Source organism: Microcaecilia unicolor, chromosome 7 (genome assembly GCF_901765095.1).
Source record: "Microcaecilia unicolor chromosome 7, aMicUni1.1, whole genome shotgun sequence".
NCBI classification, from domain to species: Eukaryota; Metazoa; Chordata; class Amphibia; order Gymnophiona; family Siphonopidae; genus Microcaecilia; species Microcaecilia unicolor.
In genome coordinates, this window is record NC_044037.1 from 158,495,202 (window position 1) to 158,520,239 (window position 25,038).

Genomic DNA, 25,038 nt, shown 5'->3' on the forward strand with positions numbered 1-25,038 from the left:
AACTTATAATTTTGTTAACAGCATAACAATAGTAAAATAACCAAGAATAAATATATATACAATAAATAAGGTAAACCTGAAAACAGTAAATTTAAACGTAATAGAACTACCATGAAACAGTATCAAAAATATACACATTTAACAGCACTGGAATTCAAATATCAGAGCTATAATACAGTATTAGCATAATTCTAATGATACACTTAAGAAACATGTATTAGAACATTCAACTAACAGATATGCTAAATATTTTCAACAATATGGCTTACCAAATAGCTGAGGGATCATCAAGAGTAGATAAATGATGGGAACAAGATGCAAGATACAGAGTCAGATGGGATAATTTGAAGGTTAGTTAAACTCAAGGCACGTTCTTTGTATAGTTAAGCACAAGATAAGGAACTGATCTAAGTTGCAGTGTGTGCAGCAAGCTAGTCCAGATGCAGAACGGGTGTACATTATTATTACTATTATGTTACATTTGTATCCCACATTTTCCCACCTTTTTGCAGGCTCAATGTGGCTTACATATAACCGTTAACGGTGTTAGCCGATTCCGGTCTGAACAAATACATAGTATGAATGAATACAAAGTGATATTGTGGTAGAATGAGGTACATGTATGGTAGGTACAATTGGGGGGAACTTAGGGAGGGAAATTGGGAAGAAGAGTCCGGTAATGTCCATTATGATCTTTAGTTACATTGTGTCGCAAGTGTCCAGGTATTCTTATGTTGGGCCAGTGGGGTATGCTCTTCTGAACAGGTCTAGTGCTTTCCGAAAATTTAGGTGGTCGGGCGTAGTTTTTACTGCTTTTGGTATAGTCAGTCACCCTTTATATTAAAGGCTTGGGAGAAGAACCAGGCTTTTACCTGCTTCCTGAAATAGAGGTAGTCTCGAGTTATACATAGCCCCTCTGGGAGTAAATTCCAGAGCTTAGAGACTACTCCCGAGAAGGCTCTCTGGCGGATATCACATCGTACAATTTCTTTTGATGAAGGTACAGATAAGTGATTATCCTTGAGAGAACCTTAAAGGTCTTAAAGGTGTGTAAAGGGCTAACTTATTCTTTAAGTACTCTGGCCCATTTTGCCTGAGGACTTGAACAAAGTAGTCCAGAAGTTGCTATCCTTGATTCCCTGTTCCAGATCCTGGAAGTAGTATACGACAACTCTTAAAGAAAGTCCTCTGGGAGATAAAGGAAATGTCCCATCAAGGAGTATGCTGCCGAGTTTAGCCAATGGAGCTCACATGCCAAATGGAATTAATGAACCCTAATGAAGCAGTATAAGATGGTGTTAAAGGAGGCAGTGAAGCAGGGTCTATCCCATATAGTTGAACTCCCCACTACCTTAGATGGCTTGATTCAATTAAGCAGATTACAAATGGCAGAAAAGATCAGGTCCTATAAACTCTCAAACAACTGAGCCCGATCCAAGATGGCTGCCACTACCTAGACACGCTGAGGACCTCATTCCCTAAGCAGTGAATTTTGCCGAAAAGAGGGGGAAGGGCTGCAGCCCGAGCTTTTGTGCTGCCTTCCCCCTTACCTTCAGGTCCGACTGATCGATATTTGAGGACCTTGGGACACGATATAGTGACTGGGAGTGGACCCATGATAGACACCGGGCTGGTAAAAGAATTATCGGCGTCTTTCAGGCAGGACTCCGCAGCCCCGGTTGACCAGCTCTCCTTCCAAAGGATCTGAGGGACCTCCGCCACAGAGCGTCGAGGAATGCCCTATGAGAGAAGCTAAAATCCAACTAGAGGGAGAGATAGAGGGGCAGTTGGAGACCCACGGGATGACCAAAACCGAGGTAAAATCTGCGGGACAGAGAGGATATGGAATTTTGAAGAATCCAGAACATTTTGAGATTACTCTACCTAAAGTATTGGAGAAACCGCCTGAGGTAACTCTCGATTCTTTATGGGATTTAATGTCTCAAGTTGTACAGACTTTTACTAATCAAACTAATAATTTATCCGAGAAAGTATCTTTGATTGAACAAAGAACGGTTAATAATGAATCTGATATAAAGCTATCAAATGAAAAAGGAGAAAAAATGGATAGAGAGATTTCAAACATTGGAAAACTACTGAAAGATACTGTAAATATGAGAAAGATGGAGATTTATGACAATTATATGAGATACAATAACCTCAGATTTATAAACTTTCCAAAGGTTAAAATGGTGAAACCAATAGATATGTTAAAAAAGTACCTTCAAGAAATTTTGGAAACTCCTCAAGAAAATTTACCACCTTTTAACCAAGTTTATTATGTTCCACAAAAAGAACTGGTTCAGCAAGAACAAAACGTATCTTTAGATGTATCTGCACTTGAGACTTCTGAAACACAACAAGTCAAACCAGCAACTTTGATAGCCACATTAAACACCAGATAAAGCATGGCTCTTTAGGCTGTTCTTTAGTAACAGGGATAAATTATTTCTCGGATTAAAAATTAATTTGTTTCCAGATGTCTCAAAAGAGACTCAAAGAAGAAGAAAACAATTTCTTTTGTTAAAACCAGCAGTTCTCCAATTGGGAGGAGTATTTTGAGATTCCCCTGTAAATGTGTTATTCAACATAATTTGATTAAATATGTTTTTTCAGATCCTTCACAATTAACATCTTTCATAGTCTCCAAAAGTTCAACTGGCTTATAATAATTTAAATTTCCTGTTAATGTCTAGGTATTTACTGTATTATTAATATATTTGTTCCCTTTGAATACCTCTTGAGATCTGATTCTTGGATACCCCCATTCTTGTGGACTTGAGAGTTATATTTCAATTATTATATTGTAATTGTTTAAAATGCCTATAGAGATTATATTCTTGAAATATTTAACACTTTTCAAATTCAAGTGTATAACTTTGAAATATGATGTAAATAATTATAAAAATAAAACTCCAGAGCCCCACCTCCTTTTATTATTATTAACATTTGTATAGCGCTACCAGACGCACGCAGCGCTGAACACCTGACACAGAGAGACAGTCCCTGCTCGATAGAGCTTACAATCTAAAGAAATGGTGGAAAGGGACACCTTATTTGTAACTGCCCACAGAAGGTAGAAAACCTCCACATTTAGATGGAACTGGGGGGGGGGGGGGGGCATATCTAGGCAGCCAGAACTTAGCTCTTTCTACCTATGTCTGTAAGGTCTCCATCTGAAACCATCCACTGTAAAGGCCAATCCACCATAGCTTGGGCCTTTCTGGACTTAGATGCAGCACATAACTTTATGAGCATAATAATTGCCAAATAATTAGGTCTCCAATGGGAGACACTGCCTGTGCCAATTCAGGTAGTGGCTGTCAATGAAAGGTCCTTGACCAAGCTGCTATCACTCCCAAGATTGAACTTGCAAATGGGCTGCCTCTGCAAGGCAGCAATGGCTTTTAATCTCATGCTGTTTCCCTCTTCCCCCAATCATCTTAGGATCACCGTACCTACAAACCTTCCACAGAATGAAGATGGGGGAAGATATCCCTGCTTTGAGCTCAAGTGTTATAAAACATTTATTACCCATCTTGTAAAAATAGCTACCATTCTGTACCTTGACAGGTAAAAAAATATTCCACAATTGCTATGAGAATCACTAATATGCAAAGTTTATAAAATGCCTTCTTGGGCATCTTAATAAAACTAAAAATTAACTCTTGGGGAGGTGGGTGGGACTGAATCCTGCTGTCTATAGAGAACACCTGTTATTGGTAAGTAATTCTTCTCTCTCTGTTAACAAGCAAGAAAGAATCAGGCAAACAAGGATTTTTTTGGTATGGGAGAGATTAATTGGCATATTTCACCAATAGGATTTTTTTTTTAAGTTTGCATACATATGCATGGATAAACTGTACAGCTGTCACTGTACATCAGACAATGACCTGTTTCAATAGAAATTACTAATTATATAAAATAATACTGTAAGCTGCACACACCTCATGTCACATTTAAGAGTCCACAGTTCAACCAACTCTGTGGCTGGTCTAATTGTGGGTACCAGTTTATACTAGTATTCTATAACACAATCTGAGTGATCAGTTGTTATAGAAAAGACCTCTCACCACACAGCATCAGGGCATCTACAATGAGGAATTCACTTATAGAACTGTCACTATAAAAGGTCTACGTGCTGTAAAAGAACAGATGTGTTTATCAGACTTCTACTCCATAGAGATAGTTTTAAAAAAAAAACTTTTTCCATGTATAAAGCCTGCTTTGCATGCAGTAAAAGGGTTTTTACAAAACTGCACTACTAAATACACCTGAAAAAGAAGATGTGTGTTAGTCAACAGGTGGCTCTCTACACCATTTTCCCCATAGAGAGAAGGTAAAATTATGCCTTACCTGCTGATAATTTTCTTTCCTTTAGTAGCAGCAGATGAATCCAGAACTGGTGGGTTGTGTCCATCTACCCGCAGGTGGAGATAGAAATTACAAAGCTGAAGGCAGTGATACCAGACCATCAGCTCCTCCTTCACTTCAGTATATGTCTCATCACCAAGCAGAATCAGACAAGAAACCAGGAAGCCTTCCTCACCAAACAAACACAACAGAAACTCGTCAATCCGACTTAGTGAAACCGTTATCGCAATAGACTCTTCAGTGGTTTCTGTTCTCTCTCTCATTTTTTTTTTCTTTTTGAAACAAAAGACCAGGAGAAGAACAGACAGGCAAAACAAACGCGGCTGACAGAGGGTGGGATCCTGGATTCATTTGCTGCTACTAAAGGAAAGAAAATTATCAGCAGGTAAGGCATCATTTTACCTTCCTTAGCATATGCAGCAGATGAATCCAGGAACTGGTGGGATGTACCAAAGCAATCCCTAATTAGGGTGGGAAGTCGCCGCTCCCCAAGACAGAACAGCCACTGCAAAGGCATCATCCAAATAGCGAAAGCACACCTGTTCCGCCCAAGAGGTAGATAGCAACCTTGTGTAAGCTCCTAAGCAAAGCCTTCTGCAAAGGATCAAAAGGCATACGAAGCAATGCTCGGTAGACAAGGAGCCCCAAGCTACGCTCGGAGAACAAGAATGAGGTTTCCGGGCAGACAAGATCGCAGCAGCAGAGGAGCAAAGCACTCTGCAAGAAGTGTTCCACGTCCGGGTATGAACCCAGAGAACAGCCCAACACTGTCTCCCAGAAGCAGGCTACCACCACCTGCACCTGAAGCAAATTAGAGGCCAGGCCCTTCTGAAACTCATCCTGCAGAAAGAAATCAATCCATAAGGAACAGACACCCAAAATGGCGACCAAGTGTGGGCCACAACCATGCCTCAAAAAATCCTCCACACCCGAGAATACGCGAATACGCAGTCAAAGTGGACCACACAAAAGCTCACAATAGAGCAGTAAACACTGTGTCTGAAGAACTCTGTTCCTCAGAGTCAACCTCTCAAAAAAACCCAGGCTGTAAGCCCAAAGCAAGAGAGATCCTCTATTCTGTAACGAACCCTGAAGGAAGAGCCCGGAGTAGAGTGGAATTAGAAATGGAGGTTCCACCAGGAGCCACACCAGATCCATACACTAAGGGTGCTGTGGCCAATCCGGAGCTACCAGAATGACTCGACCCCGGTGGAGAACGATCCGAAAAGAACTCAGCAGCAGAGAGGCCACGGAGGAAACATTATCGAAGAACATCCTCCAGTTAAAGCAGCTTAACAACCAGCCCTCCGATGACAAAAGAAAGAAGGCACCTCGGTGTCCAGCCAGGACACCGGAGCTCTCTACCTGAGGCCAAACTGAAGAAGCACTGGTGCGGAATAATCATTCCACCGAGACCAGGAAGACGGCAGAAAAAGAGCTCACTGTAGAAAAAGACCGCAAAGTGGGCCACGGAGAAATGGAACACAAGGTCCTCTGGTGGCCAGGGTCCGACTGAGTCCACCCTGTCGAAGAAGCCACCACCATTGTGTTCTCCGACACCACAAGCACCACCTGGCCCACAACAAGTCCTGAAAGTCTAAAAGACAAAACAGAACCAAAAACAGGTCCAGGCGGGAGATCAGCCACTCCGTCTCACATGTCACCCTCCACCCTGAAGGCAGAAGGAGGAGGCAAACGGCTCTCCAGCCCAAAAGATTTGCATCCCTGGAGGCAAAAGGAGGCAAAGGGCTCTCCAGCCCAAAAGACTTGCATCCGTGACCACCACCATCCACTGCGGAGGTGCCAAGGCATTCCCTCCACAGGGAGGAATTGTGGAGCCACCAGTTCATGTGCAGCTGTGCTGAGAAAAGCCACAAAAGACAGCGCTGACACTCCTGCGACACAGGAGACCACCTGCCGAGAAGCGAGAGCTGTAGATGTCGCATGTGAGCACAGCCCATGGCACTACCTCCAACTGTGAACACAAATCCGGTTGTATTCTGGATTTGTGCATGCAATTTAATTACTTAACAGGCATATTCTGTAAAGTGGTGCACATAAATTCTAATGCATGCTGCCAAAAAAGGGGGCATAGCCATGGGTGTAGAAAGCAAATAGAATGTTAGGTATTATTAGGAAAGAAATGGAAAACAAAAATGAGAACATTATAATGTCTTTGTATCGGTCTATGGTACGACCGCACCTCAAATATTGTGTTCAATTCTGGTAGCCGCATCTCAAAAAATATATAGTGGAATTAGAAAAGGTACAGAGAAGGGTGATGAAAATGATAACAAGCAGTGGCAGCACTAATGCTTCTTTTGTACGCTGGAGGAGGAAAGGTATTTTATATCTTTTTCATGTGTTAACAGAAGAGGGTCAATGCAAATCCTTTGACTGTTTATGAACAGAATGTTCTTTGGAAACCTGTGATATTTTAGAATATCTGCAATTGAAACAGTATGTTCAGTCCTTGCCCTCTTCCACCTTGATGGAAGACTTGCAAGAAAATTGTCCACAACCTTTTCTCTGGGTGACAGCAGCTTTGTTTCATAGATCTTTCATCACAAATCTCTCCAGGAGTAGTTGTTGGACATTGATTATGGGTCACCCGCAGCTGCCTTGGGACGAGACTTGAATATCGAAATTGAGGCTACTTGGATACCACATTGCTTGGGGAGCACCTAGGCTCTTACCGACATCACACTTTGGGAATTACAATAGAAAGAATGCAACTGCACATTTCACCTTCACGAGCTTACAATGCAGCTTTTCGTTCAGATGAAAAATGTCTGAAATGTTCAGCATCTCCAGCAAAATTGGGATACATGTTTTGGTGTTGTCCCAGGATCCAACATTTCTGGACTAGCCTCAAGGCCCATATTGCTGGTATGTGGAAGGCTACCTGGTGTTTGTACCCCAAAATTTTGTTTGATGTTTTTTTGGTTCACATATCCTATTTCACCAGGCCTGAAAAGCTTCTTAAGACAGGTGATTTTGATGGGGGAAAAGTACATTTTGCGGTGTTGGTTGTAGCTGGACCCACTCTCCTTGGCCCACTGAAAGTCAAACATGATTACTTTATGCTCCATGGAGAGGCAGTGGATTGGTGATCTGAACTCTGTTCGAAAGAAGCAGTTTATTGTTTTATGGGAACCCTTTTGGACATCGCCTGCAGCCAGAAGTAGAATTCTAAATGGGTGACAGATTGTTGAGCCTTTGGGTGTGTCTTGCAATCATGTGGGGTGTGGGGCGGGGAGTACATAAGTACATAAGTACATAAGTAGTGCCATACTGGGAAAGACCAAAGGTCCATCTAGCCCAGCATCCTGTCACCGACAGTGGCCAATCCAGGTCAAGGGCACCTGGCACGCTCCCCAAACGTAAAAACATTCCAGACAAGTTGTACCTAAAAATGAGGAATTTTTCCAGTCCATTTAATAGCGGTCTATGGACTTGTCCTTTAGGAATCTATCTAACCCCTTTTTAAACTCCGTCAAGCTAACCGCCCGTACCACGTTCTCCGGCAATGAATTCCAGAGTCTAATTACACGTTGGGTGAAGAAAAATTTTCTCCGATTCGTTTTAAATTTACCACACTGTAGCTTCAACTCATGCCCTCTAGTCCTAGTATTTTTGGATAGCGTGAACAGTCGCTTCACATCCACCCGATCCATTCCACTCATTATTTTATACACTTCTATCATATCTCCCCTCAGCCGTCTCTTCTCCAAGCTGAAAAGCCCTAGCCTTCTCAGCCTCTCTTCATAGGAGGGAGAAAAGTTTGAAAACCTTTGGTATATTTTAGTTTGTTATATGGTGATATGTAGTCCTATTGGGAGACTTCTGTTGATATTGTGCATATTAATGTTACTGTTTTGTATTTGTGGAATAAAGAGATTTAAATATAAATATGAAGTTTATTCTTAAAATGCACTGGTAAGTGCATTTCTGGCTAGCAACACCTCCCCTTCAAGGTTCCCACAAAAACTCTGATGCAAACAATATACCAGTTTAATTTGGAAGATTTGAGATAGTGGCTTAGCTACAATGACTAGTTTAAAAAAAAACTGTTGCATGTTTGCTAGCAAATGGACCACAGGCTCTGCAGCATTATCAGCCCACAGATCTAAATTCTGTTACATCTTGCCAGACATCTCCTCTAATTCACAATATGAGAGATTTCCTGATCTACCAGTCATATGTAGCTCAGAGGCCTTTGCCTAAAACTCAAACCTGTTCAGCTAGATAATGCCAATTAAATAAACAAGAACTCAGTGTCATCTGGTGAATACCACAGTGAGCTCTAATTCTTCACCTTGCAGCCAATAGACAGGAAGATAAATACCAGAAGACACTACCTCTGCCAGGCCAGGTCTTCCTCTAGAAATATGTTCCGACTAGCTTTCCTGCCCCCTACAGGTGTGCGTGGCTCACTGGGGTCCAGAGCAGACAGAGAGGAGGAGGAGTCTGACAGTGTATTGAGGTCCTCCCCAATGGTGCTACTGTCTGCTGAGTGAGCATAGTTCAGGGCAATTTTGCGGCAGTAAGTGCATGCCCGAAGATCCCCTGTAAGAGAAGGAGAAAATAGGAAGGTTGGTATAACACTCTTGACTCCATTTTCAGAAATTAATAGTAATGAATGTGAGGAATTTCTTAAATTGTGCATTTATCTTGGCCATTCAAGCTTTTAATTTTCTTAATATGAACACGTTCTAAATTACAATACCCAAGTACAACTGCACATTCAGATATACAAAGAGATCTATCTTACCCTGTGTCAATGGAAAAATGCTTAGTAGATCTGACCATAAATGCATAAGTGGCTCAGGTAAGGGCAGCAAAGATTTAACATCTTTTGATTAGCAGTTTTCTTTCTTTCTTTACAAGTAATCTGATTTATGGCAACAGGCAGCTAATATACACTCCAGAATACTGAAAGAGCTCATGAAAAAGTGCTGGCTACACCTCTCGCAGCTCTCTTAACTAGTCTTTAGAATAAGTGGTGGTTCTTAGAGACTGGAACAGATTAGATGTAGTCCTACTCCACAAAAGTGAAAGTAGAAGATGAAACAAAATTACAATCCCAGTGGTTTAACATGAAATGAAAGGCAACACAAAAGTGTGTATCTATAAAAGGTGTTTTTTGTAGATAGCAGGATTAATCAGGCATAAAAGTGGATGAAACTGCTCTCCCAGAGTTCAAAGCATGCATGGTCCTTCACATGAAGCAGTCCTTTCAGTTTATTTAAAATTCACAATTGACTCTTGGGGAGGTGGGTAGGACTGTGTGATTAATCCTGATGTCTACAGAGAACACCTGCTATTGGTAAGCAGTTTTGCTTTCTCTGATGGCAAGCAGGATTGAATCAGGCAGGCACACAAATACCAAGTCTAGGGCTGCTCCAGCATCTGAGAAGATTGCCCCACTGGTGAGGAGTAATCTATCTGAAAATGTAAGCATGAGTAATAGGATTATATAGACAGATTATTAAATACTGCTTCACCAAAAAGCACTATCACTGGTCCAGGCAATAGTGTGAAATAAATGTATGGAGCAAAGATCAAGTAACTGCCTTGCAGATGCTTTCTGCAGATTTTAAGAGAACTACAGCAGTGGCTCTGATTTGATGAGGTTTAACTTTGAGTCGGAGGAGTACCAGCTTTATTACAGCAGATTTGAATAGGTGATGCTTACCAATTTGACAGGGTACATTTTGTTACCATCAAAGAAGTCGAAAACTTGCAGAAACTTCCTGAAGGAATATATCCTCTTCAGGTAGTATTAGTATGCAAGAGCTCTTTTACAGACCAAAGTGTGGCATCTTTTCTCACATTGGTGCCCATGAGCTTTAGAATAGAATGTAGGTAACACTCCCATTGCACTGATGTGGAAGGTTGCGACTATCTTTGGTAGGAGCTTTGGATTTGTCTGTAAGACTCCTCATAGTGCTGAAATTGTGTGTACGGTTCATATATGATTAAGACATGAAGTGCCAAGTGACTGCTACTAGGAAAAAGTTTCTTCCATGTCAAATATTTCAGAGATAAAAAAAAAATCCATCAGCTCAAAAGCATATTTCGTGAGGGAAGAAATTACAATGCTCAGGTTGCGTGAGACTTGTGGCTTTTGGATTGGACATTTTATTTGATGACAAACTCTCATGAACTTGGAAACAACTGGAAAATAGAAAACTGGCTGATACGATAAACAGATAGATGTTTGAAGTATAGCATAGCATTCATTCTTCTATTCCGCATATACCATGAACTAGCTCAATGCAGATCATAATTACAAAACTAGCCAGGTATAGCCAGCAAAAATTACAACAAACAACAGCAGGACATAATAATCAAAATCATAATCTGTGACCCGTTACAAATTTCTCAAATAAAAAAAAATCTTTAAACACTTTCTAAAGATTTTATTATCTGTAATGGACGTTAGGTCTTCTGGAAGAATTTTTCAAAGTTTTGCTGCCTGAAATGAAAGAGAACTCAAATGAGCGAGAAGATTTCAACCCGCTAGGGTTTGGGAAAGCAAAAGGGCTCACCTCCCACAATGCCCAAGATCTTACCAATGGAACAAAAGCAAATAAAAAATACATGTACAAAGGACCACTAGCTTGCAAAATCTTAAATTAAAAAACAAAACAGTAAAACTTAAATACCCTAGCCTCCACTGGAAGCCAGTGGAAGCAAAGAAAAAAAACATTAAAAAAAAAAACAGAATCAGATAATGAGATCAATCAAACTGCTGTGTTCTGGATTGTCAAGCTTATTAAGGGCATTTTCTGAACAGTTTAAACAAATGAAATTACAATAATCTATTTGGGATAATAAAAGTGACTGAACCAACAATCTCAAATGGACAGTGTAAAAAATAAATTATGAATTTGGCATAAATTCTCAGTAGATAAAAAGATTTCTTAACTACAGAGTTAATTTGAACATCTAATGACAAAGTTTGATCCACTATTACACCCAGAACTCAAACAACAGATGAAAAAGTATACTCCAAATTGTCAATTTTAAATAATTTATCACAAAGTGGATTGAGACCCTATTAACATGAATTTCATTTTCCCATTGTTCTGTTTTAATCAATGTTGTAACAGTCCTCTGTTAACTGCATAACACTTCTAATGATTTCTTTAGAGGCCTCAAACAATAGTAAAATAATTCGCAAATAACACAGTAATGTTGTCAGCATAAATATATGTCAGATATCCAGGCCTTTCCAGAGTGAAACCAAGAGAAAGCAAATGCTACATACCTGTAGAAGGTATTCTCCGAGGACAGCAGGCTGATTGTTCTCACTGATGGGTGACGTCCACGGCAGCCCCTCCAATCGGAAAACTTTACTAGCAAAGGCAAGATGCGGGAGACACCCTCTGACAGACCCAAAGAGGCAAAGTCTACGCTCTCAACATCCAGGCCGTGAGAGCCAGAGACTGGAGGTTGGGATGCAGAAGCGCCCCTTCGTCCTGTGTGATGAGGGTCGGAAAACACTCCAATCTCCACGGTTCTTCGGAGGACAACTCCAGAAGAAGAGGGAACCAGATCTGACGCGGCCAAAACGGAGCAATCAGAATCATGGTGCCTCGGTCTTGCTTGAGTTTCAACAAAGTCTTCCCCACCAGAGGTATGGGAGGATAAGCATACAGCAGACCCTCCCCCCAGTCCAGGAGGAAGGCATCCGATGCCAGTCTGCCGTGGGCCTGAAGCCTGGAACAGAACTGAGGGATTTTGTGGTTGGCTCGAGATGCAAAAAGATCTACCAAGGGGGTGCCCCACACCTGGAAGATCTGACGCACTACACAGGAATTGAGCGACCACTCGTGAGGTTGCATAATCCTGCTCAACCTGTCGGCCAGACTGTTGTTTACGCCTGCTAGATATGTGGCTTGGAGCACCATGTCTTGGCAGCGAGCCCAGAGCCTCATGCTGACGGCCTCCTGACACAGGGGGTGAGATCCGGTGCCCCCCTGCTTGTTGATGTAATACATGGCAACCTGGTTGTCTATCTGAATTTGGATAATTTGGTGGGACAGCCGATCTCTGAAAGCCTTCAGAGCGTTCCAGACCGCTCGTAACTCCAGAAGATTGATCTGCAGATCGCATTCCTGGAGGGACCAGCTTCCCTGGGTGTGAAGTCCATCGACATGAGCTCCCCACCCCAGGAGAGACGCATCCGTAGTCAGCACTTTTTGTGGCTGAGGAATTTGGAAAGGACATCCCAGAGTCAAATTGGACCAAATCGTCCACCAATACAGGGATTTGAGAAAACTCGTGGACAGGTGGATCACGTCTTCTAGATCCCCAGCAGCCTGAAACCACTGGGAAGCTAGGGTCCATTGAGCAGATCTCATGTGAAGGCGGGCCATGGGAGTCACATGAACTGTGGAGGCCATGTGGCCCAGCAATCTCAACATCTGCCGAGCTGTGACCTGCTGGGACGCTTGCACCCGCGAGACGAGGGACAACAAGTTGTTGGCTCTTGCCTCTGGGAGATAGGCACAAGCCGTCCGAGAATCCAGCAGAGCTCCTATGAATTCGAGTTTCTGCACTGGGAGAAGGTGGGACTTGGGATAATTTATCACAAACCCCAGTAGCTCCAGGAGGCGAATAGTCATCTGCACGGACTGTAGAGCTCCTGCCTCGGATGTGTTCTTCACCAGCCAATCGTCGAGATATGGGAACACGTATACCCCCAGTCTGCGAAGTGCCGCTGCTACTACAGCCAAGCATTTCGTGAACACTCTGGGCGCAGAGGCGAGCCCAAAGGGTAGCACACAGTACTGGAAGTGACGTGTGCCCAGCTGAAATCGCGGATACTGTCTGTGAGCTGGCAGTATCGGGATGTGAGTGTAGGCGTCCTTCAAGTCCAGAGAGCATAGCCAATCGTTTTCCTGAACCATGGGAAGAAGGGTGCAGAGGGAAAGCATCCTGAACTTTTCTTTGACCAGATATTTGTTCAGGGCCCTTAGGTCTAGGATGGGACGCATCCCCCCTGTTTTCTTTTCCACAAGGAAGTACCTGGAATAGAATCCCAGCCCTTCCTGCCCGGATGGCACGGGCTCGACCGCATTGGCGCTGAGAAAGGCGGAGAGTTCCTCTGCAAGTACCTGCTTGTGTTGGAAGCTCTAAGACTGAGCTCCCGGTGGACAATTTGGAGGCTTTGAGGCCAAATTGAGGGTGTATCCTTGCCGGACTATTTGGAGAACCCACTGATCGGAGGTTATGAGAGGCCACCTTTGGTGAAAAACTTTCAACCTCCCTCCGACCGGCAGGTCGCCCGGCACTGACACTTGGATGTCGGCTATGCTCTGCTGGAGCCAGTCAAAAGCTCGTCCCTTGCTTTTGCTGGGGAGCCGAGGGGCCTTGCTGAGGCGCACGCTGCTGACGAGAGCGAGCGCGCTGGGGCTTAGCCTGGACCGCAGGCTGTCGAGAAGGAGGATTGTACCTACGCTTACCAGAAGAGTAAGGAACAGTCTTCCTTCCCCAAAAAAATCGTCTACCTGTAGAGGTAGAAGCTGAAGGCTGCCGGCAGGAGAACTTGTCGAAAGCGGTATCCCGCTGGTGGAGCTGCTCTACCACCTGTTCGACTTTCTCTCCAAAAATATTATCCGCACGGCAAGGCAAGTCCGCAATCCGCTGCTGGATCTTATTCTCCAGGTCGGAGGCACGCAGCCATGAGAGTCTGCGCATCACCACACCTTGAGCAGCGGCCCTGGATGCAACATCGAAGGTGTCATACACCCCTCTGGCCAGGAATTTTCTGCACACCTTCAGCTGCCTGACCGCCTCCTGAAATGGCTTGGCTTGCTCAGGGGGGAGCTTGTCCACCAAGCCCGCCAACTGCCACACATTGTTCCGCATGTGTATGCTCGTGTAGAGCTGGTAAGACTGGATTTTGGCCACGAGCATAGAAGAATGGTAGGCCTTCCTCCCAAAGGAGTGTAAGGTTCTAGAGTCCTTGCCCGGGGGCGCCGAAGCATGCTCCCTAGAACTCTTAGCCTTCTTTAGGGCCAAATCCACAACTCCAGAGTCGTGAGGCAACTGACTGCGCATCAGCTCTGGGTCCCCATGGATCCGGTACTGGGACTCGATCTTCTTGGGAATGTGGGGATTACTTAATGGCTTGGTCCAGTTCGCCAGCAATGTCTTTTTGAGGACATGATGCATGGGTACTGTGGACGCTTCCTTAGGTGGAGAAGGATAGTCCAGGAGCTCAAACATTTCAGCCCTGGGCTCGTCCTCCACAACCACCGGGAAGGGGATGGCCGTAGACATCTCCCGGACAAAGGCCGCAAAAGACAGACTCTCGGGAGGAGAAAGCTGCCTTTCAGGGGAGGGAGTGGGATCCGAAGGAAGGCCATCAGACTCCTCGTCAGAGAAATATCTGATGTCCTCCTCCTCCTCCCACGAGGCCTCACCATCGGTATCAGACACAAGTTCACGGACCTGTGTCTGAAGCCGTGCACGGCTCGACTCCATGGAACCACGGCCACGGTGTGAGCGTCGAGAGGTAGACTCCCTCGCCCGCACCGGCGAAGCTCCCTCCGCCGACGTCGTCGGGGAGCCCTCCTGGGAGGCGACCGCAGTCGGTACCGCAAGCGGCACCGATGTCAGAGACCTCACCCCGGGCAAGGGGCCAGCCGGCGCCTCACTCGACGGTACCGGCGGCGCAAGCACCCCTGGTACCGGAGGGGAAGGGCGCAACAGCTCTCCCAGGATCTCTGGGAGAACGGCCTGGAGACTCTCGTGCAGAGCGGCTGTAGAGAAAGACATGGAAGCCGATGCAGGTGTCGATGTCAGAGTCTGTTCCGGGCGTGGAGGCTATTCCGGGCTGTCCAAAGTGGAGCGCATCGACACCTCCTGAACAGAGGGTGAGCGGTCCTCTCGGTGCCGATGCCTACTGGGTGCCGACTCCCTCGGCGACCCAGAGCTCTCGGTACCGACGCAGGAAGGGGACCGGTGTCGATGCTTCTTTGACTTTTTCAAACGAAGCATGTCACCGGAGCTTCCCGGCACCGACGAGGACGACGTAGAATCCAGCCGTCGCTTCCTCGGGGCCGTGGCCGAAGAAGGTCGGTCTCGGGGGGGCTGTACCGCAGGAGCCCTCAGGGTGGGGGGAGACCCACCCGAAGGCTCACCGCCACCAGCAGGGGAATGAACAGCCCTCACCTGCACTCCAGTCGAAGCACCACCGTCCGAGGACATCAGCAGAAGTGGAGGTTCCGGTACCACCGACGCCGACGCAGCCTTCCGATGTCTCGGCCCCGATGCAGAGGGTCGATGCCTCGATGCACTCGATCGCAGCCAAGGACGGAGATCTTGACGCCGCCGACGTCAATGCAATCGATACTCCCGGTGCCGATGCCAAAGAAGAGCCCGAGAACAAAACGTTCCACTGGGCCAATCTCGCTACCTGAGTCCTTTTCTGTAAAAGGGCGCAAAGACTACAGGCCTGCAGGCGGTGCCCCCAGACACTGAAGACACGACGCGTGCCTGTCAGTGAGCGAGATTACCCGGGCGCACTGGGTGCACTTCTTGAAGCCGTTGGGAGACTTCGATGACATGGGCGGAAAAATCACGCCGGCGAAATCAAAACTCGTAATTGCGGTAAGACACCAAAAAAGAGGGGAAGAAAAAAATTCGACCCGAGGCCTCAAAAGGGCCTACCCCGAAAACGAAAAGAAACTTAACGGGGCAAAAACTGGAAATACCGGAGGGGGAAAAAGACCGGAAAGGCCTTCTTCCGAAATCCTTTCCCTTTTTTTTTTTTAAAAGCGAAAAGCCAAAAAGACGCGCGAGGTCGACTTAAGGGGCGCGAACGGCGTAACACGACCGTACCGAGCGCGGACAAAAGAAGACTGACGAACACGAGCAGGTTCAGGCGGGAAGACGGCCGCGCATGCGCGGTGCGCATCGGCGCACGGGGACTAGCAAAGGACTTTGCTAGAAAAGTGTTCCGATTGGAGGGGCTGCCGTGGACGTCACCCATCAGTGAGAACAAGCAGCCTGCTTGTCCTCGGAGAATATATAAAGCACTCCATATGGAATAACCCAGGCAGATAACATGAAGACTGGATTACTGTAATGCACTCTACAATGACTACAAAGGATCTGCACCAGCTCCAATTAATTCAGAATGCTGCAGCAAGACACACAGAAGGTTGCAAGCAATGTGACCACATCACACTATTTTTGCAAAACCTTCACTGGCTACCAGTACAATACAGCACTAAAGTTAAAACTTCACTGGCTACCAGTACAATACAGCACTAAATTTAAAACTCTATGTCTGATCTTTAAAGCCATTAAAGTAAATGGCCCCAAGTACCTGAAAAACAGGATGACACTCTACATCTCCAAGGACACCAAGGTTCTCCTAAGAGGTATCCCTAACCACACCCTCTTCAAAACACATTACACAATGTGATAACCGAAAGAGAGCCTTCTCCGGAGTAGCACCCTCCACTCTGGAATGCACTCCCTGAAAGGCTCCGCTTAACTTAAGACTCTCTCTACTTCAGGAAGCAGGTGAAAGCTTGGCTCTTCAACCAGGTCTTTAATGGAATTAGTAACTAACTTCTTAGTCTCACTCACATACAAGGAGTGACACAGGCTGCACATACTGCAGCAGGACATGCTTAGCCACTCCTACCCTAGTTAAGATCATATTTAATCATCTCTCTGACCTCATGTGCAACTTTCTTTAAATTAGTCGCCTGATTTTCTTACTCCTCTTACCTACCGTATTTTTCGGACTATAAGACGCACCGGACCATAAGACGCACCTAGGTTTTAGAGGAGGGAAATAGGAAAAAAAAAATTTTCCTTTTTCCCTCCTCTAAAACCTAGGTGCTCCGGTGCGTCTTGTCCGAGTTTTGGACCGCCGTCCCATACTTACACGATTCCATGTTCCCTGCTGGTCTAGTGACGTCGGGGCAGGAAAGAGCCCCCTCTTTCCTGCCCATCGCGCTGCTCTCCGTGCTCCTCACTGCTTTCTGACGGTCTCGGCGAGATTCAAAATGGCCGCCAAGAATCTCGGCGGCCATTTTGAATCTCGCCGAGACCGTCAGAAAGCAGTGAGGAGCACGGAGAGCAGCGCGATGGGCAGGAAAGAGGGGGCTCTTTCCTGCCCCGACGTCACTAGACCACCAGTGAACATGGAATCGTGTAAGTACGGGACGGCGGTCCAAAAACGCTACCTTCGGACTATAAGACGCACCCCCCATTTTCCTCCCAAATTTTGGGGGAAAAAAGTGCGTCGTATAGTCCGAAAAATACGGTATATGTTCCATGTTTGCTTATGCCCTACACTGTCCATTAAAATGTTCTATTACGGGGGATCACATGATGCAACGCGGCTGAACGGACGCTCACGATCCGGCTCCGCTCCCGATTCCCCGTAAATTGTTTAAATTAACCCACAGAATCTGTAAAAAAAAAAAGAAATCAACCTGAAGGTTAATGCCGCAGAAGAGCTGGGCTGTGCATCTGTGCTGCAGAAGGAGAGATAGAGAGGTCGGGAGCCTGGCATGCCCGCAAAGAATCACAGGCTCAAAAAGACCCACATGTTGGAACTGAGCGCCAAAATGGCAGCGGCGGAGGCCAGCCAGCCGGCAGATGCCTTCAAGGAGCTGATTCAGCAGGTTACCACCATACTGGAGGAGAAATTATCTAAATTTCAATCGTTGGTGGAGCAGATAAGAGAGGGAGTGGAGAGACAAGGGGCTAGACTGCAGCAACAGAGGAGCGAATATCCAGGCAGGAGGACAGGGCAGAGGTGGCGGACACGAGGCTTGTGGCTCTTGAGCAAAAGTGTGGAAAGCTGGAGCAGCAGTTAGATGATCTTGAGAATAAGAGTAGGAGAAACAATGTGAGAGTTGTGGGTCTCCCCGAATCAGTGAAAGATAAAGACTTATGGCACCTAATGGAGTCGTGGATACCAGAGCAGCTGGCCTTTCAGGGCCCTGAGAAAGCAGTGAAGGTTGAAAGGGTCCATAGAATTGGCTTGCTGAAAGAGGGAGAAAAACGGACACAGACGGTTATTGCCAGAATACTCAACTATGCTGACAAGGAGAAACTCCTGCAAGCGTTTAGAAAAAAAAGGGAGATGGAGTTTGAAGGCAATAAAATCCTACTGTTCCAAGATTATTCAGCTGCTGCATTGGAGCAACGCAGGAAGATGGGGCAGCACTGCAAGCGGCTGTTTGAAAAGGGAGTGAAGTTTGCAATGCTTTTTCCAGCAAAACTGCGGATTCTACAGGACAACAAGGCGATATTCTTCACAGATCCCAAAGAATTATGGGCATACGTGGAGCGTCTGCAGAACTGAGCCCATGAGAGGAGGCTGCAGCTGTTTGGACTGATCTGGCTGGTAGTGGATAAATGGCAGTTTTCTGTACCCTAAGCGGAGTCAAGATGGACAGAGGTATATTTTGGCTGGAAAGAGCACCTGAGCAGTTTGGAGTCGGCAGGCAGGAGGTGCCCACTGTGGTTGGGCAGAAACAAGAACTGACTTAGCAGAAGCACTCTCGGAGATGGGTAGCTGCTCTGACGGTCAAGATGTGAAGGACGTCATCTATGCGTTTTACCAACAACGAACTGGCATCAAGCGCGTGTGAACTGAGTGGGATTGCAAGTATTTATGCCTCTCATACCTCGTTTCATGTTTTGCTACTGTTTGTTATGGCAATGTAATGTCTCTGTTATTATTTGCAGTGGGGCTAATATTTTAGTTTCCACGCACACGGTATAGTTATGTTTTGAACTAATTTGGGAAAGGCAGGGGTGGCGCAAGGGAAAGGGGAAGCGGGTGGTGCTGGGGAGAAGGATACAAGAGAGTCATTGGAAAAAGTGGGTAGCAAATGGGGTCGGGGGAGTTGGTACTGATCAGGGGAATGAGTGGGGTGTCACGGATGAGGGTGTGGATGTGGGGGTGTATGGTTCACGAGGAATGGAAGGCTGGAGCAGGGGAGGCCTTTCTAGGGAGGGGGGATGGGAGTGGAAGGGGTTGGGGGAGGGTTTGTCCACTGAACAGGAAAGGGAGGCAGTTATCGCATCTCATGTTGGATATAGGAATGCCTGGGGGGTTTGGCTGGGAGACCCCTTAAGGGTAGCTACTGTGGAAATAATTCTTAGTAGAAGACTGTGGAGGTCATTTTCAAATGGCTAGTCTGAAAGTTGTTTCTCTAAACATAGATGGAGTACACTCACCAGTTAAAAGATTTAAGATACTGCAGGTGCTGCGAAAGCAACAAGCTGACGTTGTTTTACAAGAAACGCACTTGGGGAATGCTGAACATGTCAAACTAAGGAGGGACTGGGTGGGGGAAGTATACTATGCCTCTTATAACAGCCAACAGAGAGGAGTAGCAATATTATTAAAAAAAGAACATGGCATTTGAAATGCACAGAATGTATCAGGATCCAGATGGCCGCTTTGTGATAGTGGCAGGCCTCTTGCAGGGAAACAGGGTGGCCTTATGTAGCATATATGCGCCTAACATATACTCACATAAGTTTTTGTTCTATTAGTCGCTAAGCTTATTTAATTTGATGACTATCCGCTCATATTGGGGGGAGACTAACATCACCAGTGACCCACTCACAGACTGCAAACCACCAAAGCAAGCGGGTAGGGATCATGAGGGGAAGGGGGTGAACTTCATAGTTAATGAATTGGGAGTGATTGATATCTGGAGGCTCCATCACTTAGAAAAAAAGGAGTACACATTTTTTCTCACCCACACGGGGTCCATGCGCGCCTTGATTATGTGCTTCTGAGTCAGTCCCTGGTGAGAATGACAGAGCGAGTGGAGATTGGAGAGTCTGTTATTTCAGATCACACTCCAGTGTGGGTCCAAGTCAGGTGGGGAGAGAAGTCGGGGATGAATAGGTGGCTTATGAACCCTGCTCTTTACCAAGACCAAGCTTTTTGTAAATATCTCAGGCAAGCATGGTTAGACTATATAGAGGAGAATAAAGATAAGCCGGTAAATGATAGAGTCTTCTAGGAAACAGCGAAAGCGGTGGTGCGCGGTAAGATAATGGCGTACACTATGGCTCTTCACAAACAGCGGGACAGGGAGCTTCAAAGCCTTATGACCAAGCTGAAGGGAGCAAGGAGAGATCTTGTTCTTTCTCCCTCTGAGGCAAACAGGAAAGTGTATATGGAGACAAGGAAGCAAGTGCAGGCAGTATTAGATGCCAGGGCACAATATGTTATTAGACTCTACAAATAACGTATGCACCGGTGGGGTAATAAAACTGATAAGTTACTAGCGTCACTGGTTAGGCAACGGTCTGGAAAGAGTTATATTAGCAAAATAAAGAATACACAAGGTAAAGCTCAGTCAGTCGGGGCGGGAGGAGATACAGCAGGAGTTTGTCCGTTTTTATTCTTCACTGTATGCAAAGGGCTCTTTTTTGGAAAAAAGCTGTGAGAAATTCTTTGACGGCCTTCAGTTGTCAACTTTGACGGCAGCCCAGGTGGCAAGTCTTAATGGGCTGATTCAGGGGCAGGAAGTGCAGAAAGTTATAAAACAGTTGAAGTTAGCTAAAGCTCCTGGACCAGATGGGTTGGGGACAGAGTTCTATAAGATCTTGCAGAATGAGATCGTTCCCTCGTTTGTGGCTATGTGTGCAGAAGTGCATGATTCGCAGAATATGGGCACAATTCTGAATCATGTGTATATCACGGTATTACCTAAGCCGGGTAAGGATGCAGAATTGGTGGGCTCCTACCGCCCCATATCATTGTTGAACCAGGACATTAAAATCATGGCAGCAGTACTGGCGGCTAGGCTAGGTGAAGTGGTACCACACCTGGTTCACAGTGATTAGGTGGACTTTGTGAAGGGACGGTATGCTTTTGCCAACATATTGAAGGTCAGTCGCATTTTGTTGGAAGGTAGCAGGGAGGCTGGTAACAATATTCTGGCAAGCTTAGATGCCAAAAAGGCTTTCGACAAAGTAGTTTGGGACTATTTGTTCTGGGTGCTCAAGAAATATGGGATCTTAGGTGAATTTTTGGAGTGGGTTCGGGTGTTATACAGCAATCAAACTGCCCAGATTATGATTAATGATATGCTAACACCAATAGTGCACTTGGGGGGAGGCACCAGACAAGGGTGTCCACTGTCGCCTCTTTTGTTTATTCTTACTCTTGAACCATTAGCAGCTAAAATTAGGCAACAGCCGAAACTGGAAGGCATGCGAGTGGGAGGCAGGGAATATCACATAAATTTGTTCGCTGATGACATGTTACTCATTGACAATGCATCAGCAGGTATTTTTCAAGTAATGGAGATCATCAAGGAGTTTGGAACGTTCTCAGGTTTGAGCATCAATTTTGGTAAATCTGAAGCTCTGCCGATCAGCAACCCCTGCGCATGTGCACGGGCGTCAGGCTTCCCACTGGTGTGGACCCGGGAAGGGATTAAATATCTGGTGGTATACTTGAGTGCAAACACATCCTGGGTGTACAAGAATGTGGTTGATAGATTGGAAGCCATTAAGAAAGTATGCTGGAAATGGAAAGACTTGCCAATTAGTTTTATGGGGCAAGTGGCTTTAGCGAAAATGGTCTTACTCCCTAAAGTACTGAATCCACTCCAGATGGTGCCATTGTGGATACGTAGGAAGGAGGAAAACCAGTACCGTAGTATAATTATGTCCTTTATATGACATGCGAAACGGCCCAGAATATCATTTGCTAAGTTGGCACTTGATAGAGCGAAGGGGGGTCTTCAATTGCCCGATGTCAGGGCAATTCAAAAATTCAAAAATTAATAACCATTCAAGGAGTATTTTATCAAATAATAATTTAAAAGAGCAGTCCTTCTTTAATAGTACTCCCGTATCCACCAGCCGGGTCTCCTGGTAGCAGAGGGCATATAATGTGGCAGCGCTAATGCGCTGGCTTCATGAACTTCATATGGAAGCGGAGTCTTTTTCGCCGGCTGATTTTTGGAAGAGTTGGTGTTCTCCGCTGGATCTGTTTGCGATTATAGATTCAGCAAAAATTAGCAGATTGGGAAAGGTTAGGATGAATCCATATTTGTTAGCAATGAGGAAAGCTTGGAAGTGGTGGAAAGAATTAGGGGGAGCGGGCCCTTCGTGACCTTGACAGGCAACATGGCTTTCCCGGCGGGTCTGTGAACATCTGTCTTTCGTGAGTGGCGAATGAAGGGGTGTAGGTACATAGGGGATTTTCGTCGTGGGAGGGCACATATTTCAAACGTTTGAACAGATCAATCGCGCATGGAATGTCCCAGGTTCCCAGTTCTTTGCATTCTTACAATCCAGAGATTATGTGTTGTCTCTTGAGAGGAAGAAGGGGGAACAAGTGGTTTTTGGGAGATTGGACTCTATGTTCCTGCAGTTGCCACATACCTTAAGTGGCATCAGCTAATTCAGGACAACAGGAAGGTCCAGCATATACAACAGCTAGCTAGCACTTGGAGCAGAGACATAGGAGATACAGTGTCTGTGGAGGGTATTTGGGGAACTTAGTAGTCTCACGCCGAACGGAGCATTGCAAGATATTCAATTCCATGTTCTGCATAGGGTGCACATATCTAAAGCAAAAGGGAAAGTATGGGGTTAAGGCCTGATGATGTGTGTGTGCAATGTGGAGCACATGTGGGTACTTTATTGCATTCATTTATGGAATGCCCAAAGTTGGCAGAGCTCTGGAAGAGAGCTCTAAGACAGATAGAAAACATAGTGCAAAGCGAGTTTGAAATTACATATTCAGTGACTTATCTGGGCAGTTCTGCCAGCCTGAGGGAACAGGGGTTGAATGAGGCCCAGTGTAAGTTCATATTAGTAGCCACCATGTTGGTTAAAAAATGCATTCTGATGTCATGGGTGGACAGGTCACCCCCTCAGATAAAGGTGTGGTTGAGCATGATGAGGGAGATGGCCAGCTGGGTGCTGGAATCACTTAAGTTTAACGCATCCGCAAGATTGAGACAATATAGAGACATGTGGGGCAGAATTCCTGATGCTGACATACTGTTGCAGGGTAAAGCAGTATTCGTTGCTCTGGTGAGTGTGGAGGTGGCGAGGGTGGTGGTCTATGAATGGGTATCCGCTATAGGAGGAATCGAGGTGTTCATGTCAGTGGACGGGGGGGGGGTGGGGGGGGCTGGGAGAGAGGGGAAGTTTGCATTATGCTCTAACTAAAAGTCATGGGTGTTTTGAGCAACTTGATGTAAACATGTTATCAGCCCTTGGACGTAGATGTAAATGCAGATGTCCCTGTTAACATTTTGTTTTAATTATCTTGCTTGTGGGGAAGTGGAGTAGTTAATTGTTATGGTTTTCAACACATCAATGACTTAAGATATTTTTTAAAAAAAGTTCTATTACATATTGTGTTGACATTGTATGTAGTATACTATAAAGAAACTATCAAACATCACTCCAATATAGTGTCACAGTGGGGATTCAGATCTGAAAGATAAAATATATTAAATTTTAAAAAATAGCCTCAGTGTAACAGGGAGCCTGACTTTTATGCTTCACTGTAAATATTACCATCACAGGCTTCCACCACCTTCAGAAAAAAAAAAGAGAGAGAAAAACTCCCAGAATATTTCAAAAATTGTTAAGAAGTGGGAGAAAAGTCTGTGTTTAAAAAACAGAAGGGAGGGTAACACAATTTAACACAATACAGATCCAAATACCCACAACACTAAATCTCACTATGAATATGAATCACCCAAATAAACACTAATTAACAATCCCTCACTAGATTAAATCTTCATTCAAAAAGAGAAGCCTGCCTGCAAGTAAAGAGAACTCAAAATAGAGCAAAGACTCTTATAACATTCCTAGAATTGCTTAAACTTCCATCCTTACTAACGAATGGATTCTAATTCTAACAAAAAGTAAACTTTACTTAGCTCAGAACATCCAAATTGTCCTGACAAAGGTAGTCTCATAAGATTTTCACAGTCTGTGGGGTTTCTCCAAAATTGAAGTGTCCAATTTATATTATCCTTCTGGCAAAAATGTCCAATTTCCTTGTTTCTCAACAGTAGGAAATCCTTCTGTTTCGCTATCTTCATCAGGAGAAATACATAGCAGTGCATAAAAACTGCTTTACAAGTTAGAATTAGAATCCATTCATTAGTAAGGATGGAAGCTTAAGCAATTCTAGGAATGTTATAAGAGTCTTTGCTCTATTTTGAGTTCTCTTTACTTGCAGGCAGGCTTCTCTTTTTGAATGAAGATTTTAGTCTAGTGAGGGATTGTTAATTAGTGTTTATTTGGGTGATTCATATTCATAGTGAGATTTAGTGTTGTGGGTATTTGGATCTGTATTGTGTTAAATTGTGTTACCCTCCCTTCTGTTTTTTTAAACACAGACTTTTCTCCCACTTCTTTACAATTTTTGAAATATTCTGGGAGTTTTTCTCTGTGTTTTTTTTCGGAAGGTGGTGGAAGCCTGTGATGGTAATATTTACAGTGGAGCATAAAAGTCAGGCTCCCTGTTACACTGAGGCTATTTTTTAAAATTTAATATATTTTATCTTTCAGATCTGAATCCCCATTGTGACACTATATTGGAGTGATGTGTTTGATAGTTTCTTTGTTATAACTACACACTCGTTGCAGATTGTTTATTTGTGAGAATGT

The 25,038-nt window shown here is 44.9% G+C and overlaps 1 protein-coding gene across 1 annotated transcript in view; it reads right to left on the bottom strand.

The window, feature by feature from the left end:
* PIKFYVE (phosphoinositide kinase, FYVE-type zinc finger containing) overlaps window positions 1–25,038 on the bottom strand; it is a 750,252-nt gene that overhangs the window by 617,312 nt on the left and 107,902 nt on the right. The window contains 1 exon segment of the mRNA XM_030210724.1: window positions 8,736–8,943. Within this exon segment, the coding sequence (XP_030066584.1) occupies window positions 8,736–8,943 (208 nt within the window).